At 42.6% G+C, this 7841-nt stretch overlaps 1 protein-coding gene and 1 long non-coding RNA gene across 6 annotated transcripts in view; both read right to left on the reverse strand.

Moving 5' to 3' along the window:
• LOC108250945 (LIM zinc-binding domain-containing Nebulette) overlaps positions 1–6157 on the reverse strand; it is an 80331-nt gene extending 74174 nt beyond the window's left edge. For 2 of the 5 annotated variants that reach the window (XM_037973126.1, XM_037973125.1), the window contains exons 1-2: positions 5947–6157; positions 1282–1376 (exon numbers count right to left, since the gene is read on the reverse strand). In XM_037973126.1, coding sequence (XP_037829054.1) covers positions 1282–1376; positions 5947–6015 — 164 coding nt within the window. In that variant the 5' untranslated portion in view covers positions 6016–6157. The remainder of the gene's footprint in view (positions 1–1281; positions 1377–5946) is intronic. The other 3 variants (XM_037973128.1, XM_037973127.1, XM_037973129.1) reach the window with 2 other exon arrangements.
• A 1087-nt stretch (positions 6158–7244) lies between these two features.
• LOC112450027 lies at positions 7245–7841 on the reverse strand. The gene is made up of 2 exons (XR_003038592.2): positions 7780–7841; positions 7245–7638 (listed from the first exon to the last, which is right to left on the reverse strand). It is a non-coding gene; the product is annotated as an uncharacterized LOC112450027 (long non-coding RNA).

Raw genomic sequence — 7841 nt, forward strand, 5'->3', positions numbered from 1 at the left:
CCGGGTCTGAACGCGCCGGGTCTGAACGCGCCGGGTCTGAACGTGCCGGGTGTGAACGCGCCGGGTGTGAACGTGCCGGGTGTGAACGCGCCGGGTGTAAAGGATATAAAGATATAAAGGATATAAAGGAGGAAAATAAATTTACTTGACATAAGATTAAAAGAACTGAGATAAATTCTTCCTGAATTATTTGAGTCAATTTTAACACAGAAAATCCTTAAATTACGCTCACATCTGATAAGACAAAACAGTGTTTCCAAAAATAAAAAACAAATGTCAAAAGATGTAAAAGTGTAGAGAAGAGTCCCAATGGAAGGAGAAGATTTAAAAGCAGGAGATGACTTCAGATTATTTTATTTTACATGAAACTATCGTTCCCTGAAGGAATGCATATCGCCCACCACCTTGCATTTGAGTTTATTTTATTTATATAAAATAAAAAGTATACTTGCCAGGCTCATATGAGCATCTTTTATCCATTTTTATTGTAATAAAATCATTTTAATGCAGTAGTTAGGAAAGTCTGGAAACATTGTTTATCCAGACTTTCTCTTCTTTTTCCAAACCTTTAAATATGAAACTCAAACTTCATCCTTCAGCCCTGGTTTCAGGGAACTCTTTGGCTTTTTTGTTTATTTATTATCAGGGAGGAGACACCAGGAGGAAACACCTCGTTACCCTCAAAAGGTCAGAGGTCACATTAGCCATTCAGTCCACACTTTCCAACTTCCTGCTGCAGTAAACAGAAGTTTGTTTAAAGGAGGGAAAATGTGGGATAAAATAACTAAACTGTCTCTTTAGGTAAGAGGTTAACATGCGTCAACAAAGGTTGTTCCAACAGCCGACACAGATGCTTTAACTCCCAGATCACCAACATTATAATCAGCTCATGGTCACGGGTCAGAACCACAAAGTTACACCCCCCAAAAAGAAGCTGTAATTTACCTCCTTTATCCATCAAATGCAGCTCTAAGCCCCGCCTCCTCAGAGGGTTTTTAATGTCACGTGTGTCCCACCACACAAACCTCCATATTGTCAAAACACAATAAATAACATCGAGCTGCGTGGATAATAACAAGCAGAACATGAAGCTGCAGAACCGCAGAAACCAACCGAACGCCATCACTGCTAGAAAAACCTGACTGCGATAATAACACAGCAGCTACAGCCAGAGGGTGGAGTTTATTCTCAGGGAGACACCAGAAATATGGAGCTAAAGCACTTTGGAATGAGTAAACAACAACAAGCCATGAAAACATGAGAAACGGAGGTTTTACTCACGCGTTGCAGTAGGGTTTCTTATCGTAGCCTTTGTAGTTCTTCATGTTCAGGGTCATCTTGCAAACCTCGCAGTGGAAACATCCTTTGTGCCAGTTCTGATAAGAAAAAAAACACAAAGGAACATGAAGATGAGCCTGTTTACTGTGCAAAAGTCCTGATCCAGCCCTCATACAGCCAGACTCTCTCATAAGCCCTAAAAGAGGTTTTGATCAGTAGTTCTGTGGACTTTCAGAGGTCTTTCAAAGTATCTCCTTGGACCCTTTTTCATTCATTTTAATTTCTTGTGACATACCTCAGGTTTAAAATAATCTGTTAATTTGGTATTTTACTTTGATTCAACCAAATAATTTGTTTCTATGACAAGCTGCCAGTAACAAAGAACCTAAAAGTACAGTCCAAAACCGGTTCTATGCTGTTGGTAGTTTCTCACTGGACTATGACTGGTGGAGACCAGTTGGTGACTCAAAATTGCAAAAAAAAAAAACTGACCAGAGAGCCATGAGGCCAAGCGACAGGACTGCACACCTCTGAGACTCACAGGAGGAAACTGAGAACCCCTCAAAGTCACGGGACACACTGGAGACTAGTCACAACCCAGTGAGATACCACCTTAAGACCCCCTTCATCCTCCTGCCAGGATGTGCAGTGGCGGTTCCTTATATGGGCAAGATGGGCGGCCGCCCAGGGCGGCCTCCAGCAGGGGGCGGCATAAATCCCCCCCCCACCATCAGGAACCATCCTCCTCCTCACCCACAAATGTGTCTCCACATACATTGTTGGATCCTGAGGACAAAGACCCATTTACATCAACATCCTCCCAGGAGTCTTCAGGTGGGTGTTTGTGTGTGAGCGTGGAGAGGGGAGGGAGGAGGGCCATTTTGACAAGTTTTTTTAATTACATTTTATTTTCCACCACTATTCATTCTAAACAATGTATGTATAGTGACACAAATGTTTTGCTATTATAGAAATGTCTGGAGCTGAACTCCCCCCAAGTCCTCCTGCTGAGGATGAGCACCTGTCTGCTGATCCTGCTGACTGGCCTTCAGTTCTGACTGACAAAATTCGCACACTGTTAGTTTGTAGAGGACCAAGTCAAGTAAGAGCTGACTTTGTTTTTCCAAAGAACGAGGATGATGGTAGAAGTTGCCATCACCAGTATTTTTGGAAGACGTTAGTTAGTGGTGAAAAGATGCTTAGAAGCTGGTTGGTGTATTCGGAAAAAAACAACAGCCTTTTCTGCTTCTGTTGCAAGTTGTTTTCAAAAAGGACTACAAGTCTAACAAATTCAGGACTCACAGACTGGAAACATGCAAGTTCTCTGCTCACCTTACATGACACCAGCCTAGAACACCGAAATTCACTGAAAGCATGGAAAGAGTTGGCAGTGAGGATGAAAAAAGAGGCAACAATTGATAAACAACAGATGGCACTTTTTGAGGCTGAGAGAGTAAGGTGGAGAGCTGTGCTGATACGTCTCACTGCTATAATACAGTCTCTAGCAGTTAGAAATTTGCCACTTAGGGGACACACAGAAGAATTGTTTTCACCATCAAATGGCAATTTTCTGAAAGAGGTTGAACTGATGGNGGGGGGGGGGGGGGGGGGTCGCCCGTTGGGGCTGCTCGCCCAGGGTGCCAAATAGGCTAGGATCGCCACTGAGGATGTGAAAGGTCTCCCAGAACGTGGAGGGTCTTTACAGGGTTTCTGTGAGGTCTTCAGGGGAGTATTAAGACTGCAGTGGGCTCCTCATTAAATGACAGAGCCTGGCAGGTCCTCAGTGGTGAAGCTGCGGTGGGTTCATGGTCCTGGTGGATCAGTGGTTCTGGTGGAGTGTGGTGGAAGAGTATCCATGATGTGGGGCTTGACAGTCAAGAATTTGATGCAGGACTGGCCTTGTGTCGAGGCTAGTAGCATCGTGCTAGCGTGGCGGGGTATTACACCAGCTGTATCTTGACCCGGTCCAGGATGGGAGTACAGGTCCAGGTGAGGGTGCAGGAGAGCGTCTCAGAGGTATGGAAAACAGCAGGAAGACCTACTTGGTGAGAACTACTACAGCATGACTGCCTCCACACTGAGGGTGGTGTAATTTATGGAGTTCATAGAAGGTCATCTTCTTCTCATGTGTCAACAAAACACTTCAACAATAAAACAGATGTATGGGTCGGCCACAGAAAGATCAGGTGGACCTCACACGTTGATGGAGTCAGTACCATCAACCCTTCTGGGGTTTTTCAGATGATGTTCCTGGATTGTCACAGCAAACAGTCCGGTTGTTATCAGGAAACAAACATGGCGTTCTGATCCAGAGAAAACGTGACTTTTGCTCAGATATTAGCAAAACCTGTTCTCTCTTTGCTCCGAGTTTGGTTCTGGACGGATGGATGGAAGGTCCAACATATGGGAGCTCCACTGGGATCCTTCAACTTCTGCAGTCACATGACCATCAGCTGGAAGTCACCAGATAACTGCCTCATCTCCATGACGACTGAGCATCTCCAGGAGGCTGGAAGCCTCAGAAACACCATCTTTACTGTTGTACAACGTAAACCTTTGGGTTTACGAGCAAAACTGAGAAGTAAATCTAAAAACACAACAGGAGGAGCTGGATGTAAACAGATTTGTTCACATTATAATGCCACAGCTCTGTTTGCTCATTCAAACATCCAGTTCAGATCATCCTCCATCTGTCCTGCATCAGGATTATTCAAATCCTTAGAAAGTGACTAAATTCTCTGTTTGAGATGCTAACGTGCTGCTCTGACTTCTGTCTTAATCCGGTACTTAAACTCAGCGAAAGATGAAACAGGAAGTTAGAAAGCTGAACACTTGTGGTGTTTCTAGCTTCCTGAAATCTTTAAAAAACAGGAAATAATCCATCGAAGACCCGGGAGACGCACCAGCCTCTCAGCTAACAGCTCTTTGAGGTCAAAGGTCAGAGTTAAGTGACTTAACCCGGTGCTTCCTGAACTTCTCAGGTTTTTGGTCAAGAAATAAAAGTCAGAGACTCGTGAGCCCGACTAATGCTGGCGGAAGTGACCCAACAGAACCTTGAAACCACAGCTTTCATTTCTTTGTGACAGTTAAGGCTAAATATTAAGTTAACAAACCACGAGCTCAAAGAAAAAACACTGTGGTCCCGTAGAAAGACTGAAACTGAGTAAAAAAACTAATTAAAACAGTAAACTGTTGATTAAAACCACTTTAAAGGATTACAGGAAAATCTGTCTCACTGGAAGGAAAACAGAAAGAAAGGAAGCATTTAGCAGATTAATTAGCTTGATATTTTCACCAGGAGAGACAAAAATCAGAGTTTAAATGAAATGAAATAAAGCCTTTGTTGGCCAGCATCGACTGGATGTTTGCAAACAAGTTTCCTGAAAGCTTTCATGAACATTTAGCTGTCAAACGCCATCATGAAGAGTTGAAAACAGTCTCCTGATTCAGGCTGTGGTGAGGAGGTTTCCTCCTTGGGTTATCTTTCCAGCTGTTTGGATTTCTTTCAAGGACTAAATGAAGCAGTTCTGTCCTAACTGGGCAGCACCGCTCTGCTGACAGACTTCTCCTCCCACATCCTTCTCTCCTGAGGTTGAACCGACACACACAGGAACTTTCAGGGAAACATTTCTAACAGACAAAGATAAATCCTGGACGCACAAAGCTTTTCTTCTCATCAGAAGTGCGAGCTGTTGGGTTTAAAGGACGTTCACGCCTTGTTTCTCACTCAGCTTCTCTGCCAGCCGCCGTGTCAGAAATCGCTGTTTTTATCTCCAGTTAAAACCACATCACTCTGCAGTTAGGACACGATCTGATCAGTTTGCTCTAAACTGCTCTCTTTCTTATCGTTTCAGACACACTGCGTTGGTTCTGTACGTGTTTTCCTCATTTACACAAAGAGAAGAAATGATATTTGTTTCAGGTTTTCCTTTGAAAACTGGAGCTAATATTGTGATCAGAGCCTGTGCTGTGGTGTCATCTGATGCTGAAGATTAATTAATAATTCATTCTCGTTATGCAACAGACCAGGACACAGGAGTTACAGGCTGGTGTCCCACTACTTCTGTGTAATAAAACCACCAAAACTGTTGGATCTCTGAATCATTGCATCAGTATTTATACTGACCTGAAAACAGAGCTCAGATCAGCTGATAATTACTTCTTCTATGATTTAACAGCTGAATTAATGATGCCTCCTTTTAGGAACTTCTGATGGAAATCAGCCTTTGGGTGACTCTGTATGTTTCCATTTTAACTTGTTTAAATGTTATTTATCCTTCACTCTCACTTCTGGAAGTAAATAAAGGAGGAAAAACAGAGTTAAATTGAAATATAAAGTTACCAGTTTTACATCTGATAAGATGACAAAAGTCATGTTCTGATTGATTGATTTTCTCTTCTTATATTTATTGAATAAAAGCATCATAATTTAGTCTGTTGTTTCATAAATTTAACAGACTGTTGTTTCACTTTATTATCATGTCATCCAGGCCATAATAATTAGATTTATTTTAACAATTAATGCAACAAAAAAGCTTTATTTATCCATAAATCTTTCTGAACTCTGTATTATAAAATCAATTTGGCTTAAACAAACATTAATAAGTAATCAGAGCCTCTCTAACAGCCTCCAGCTGGATGGAGTTTCTCCGGACTCAAAGTGCCCACCTTGTCCAGGCAGCTGACTTTCTCCGTGGGGTAGACGATCTTCCCACAGCGGGCACACTGAGGGTTCATCCTCCGGTCCTCCGGTCCAACAAATCCCGCCTGTTCGTCACTAAATGCCCAATAAAGGACTAAAACCTGCGGAGAACCCGGTCCGTGTCCGTCTGAGGCTGGAAGCTGCGGCGCTGAACCGCGACGGTTTGTAGCATCAAGCTAGCTGAGGTAGACCGGAAACCGGGAGGGCTGCCACTTCCGGTTCAGAAAATAAAAGCACCACAAAACTAAAGGCTCAAACATGCGTTAAAGGGGGAATGAAATAAAATATAAAATGAGTTTTTCATGTTTTTCTTTTAATTAAACAACAGCATTAAACACTCCAGTGTCCATTTCTCTGGTTTCAAAGGCTAAAGACTTGTTTTTAGAGTCTCTGTGGGCTGATTGTGGGCGGAGTTACCTCCTTAGAAGGAGGCGGGGCCAGCTGTGGCAGACCGCTGTCAGACACTGAGGAGGTTACTGTGGCCGCGTTTATCAGGGGAAATGGAGGCAGAAGAAGAACTAGAGGACCGGGTTAGTTAATTAAACACACTTTGTTTTTTATCTGGAGTGATGCTGTTGGGAACTGGAGCCACACATTTCACCAGAGGAACCCCTGAGCTTTACGATGATGTCACACAGTCTGCAAGGAGTTTCCCGTCCGAATGGCGGCCGGTGCCGGTCGGACAGGTGGAGGAGGCCGGCGCCGGTCCTCCAGGCGGTGGTTCTCCTGTTGAAGGTTTGTCTCTCAGGTTCTCCTCTTCAGAACGTTACCTGCAGTCCGTCTCCAGACTCTGGTCCATCAAACCTTCTGGTCCTTCAGAAGCTGAAGGTTCAGCTGCTGGAGGTTTGGGTCGGTTCCCCCCCACACTGTCTGGATCTGTTACTTCCTGCCTTGTTGGCGTTCCTGCTTGGCTCTTGAGCCGTCACACTTCAGAGGGATCACAGGAAATGATTAAGAGACCCTGGTGATTTTTGGATCTTTGATTATTATTTTAAATTAGTGTAATTTTTTAAAATGAGAATCTCTGAAAACAAGCAGCTTTTATGACTTTCTTTGAATTTATATTAGCTTCAAAACATTTAATTTCCCCTTTAAATAGAAAGAGAAATAATTTAATTATGGAAGCTCATTTCTGCCACTGAATAAAAAAATTATAACTATGAGATGTTAAGTCTCAGTTTTTAGACAGCGTCTCATATTTATGACTGCTTATTAAGCTTTGAGATCACAAAATGACAAAAAATAAATCAAAGACACTATGGAGTTTGTGGAAACAACTTCTTTAATGTCTTTATTTTACACGGCAATAACATTAAAATGTTTGACTTTTACATTTAAATTCATATTTTCAGATTATCTGCACCAATGTGATGTTTATAAACTGCAAACAATCTCTTTAATTTCCAAAATACTGAACTGAAAAATCAAATTATGTTTATTTTACAGCAATAATGAAGATAAAATGAGCTGGAAGCTCAGCTTATTGTTTGAATCATTTATTGATAAGGAAATGACTCCACCCGGTGGCTCTTTAAAGAATAAACTTTATTCAGTTTAAGTTGGGGTTGATAGTTAAAGAAATAATCCTAAATGAAGCTAAATGACAGGACTACATCTGGATCACGTGGAGAGGCTGATGGAGCTAATAAAAACCCCACCTGCAGAGAAAAGAGAGAAGAAGAGGAGATAAATGCCCTCCATCAGCTGTCAGTCAGTGATGCAGCATCATTCAGTAGAAGGACCAACTTCACTGAGGAGAAGCTGCAGGTTTACAGAACTCACTCAGACCATCTACTGACCTCACAGTCTGCAGTTTGTAGTCTGGACTCTCCACAAGATCCAACAGCTGCTGAACATCTGG

Source organism: Kryptolebias marmoratus, linkage group LG21 (assembly GCF_001649575.2).
Source record: "Kryptolebias marmoratus isolate JLee-2015 linkage group LG21, ASM164957v2, whole genome shotgun sequence".
NCBI classification, from domain to species: domain Eukaryota; kingdom Metazoa; phylum Chordata; class Actinopteri; order Cyprinodontiformes; family Rivulidae; genus Kryptolebias; species Kryptolebias marmoratus.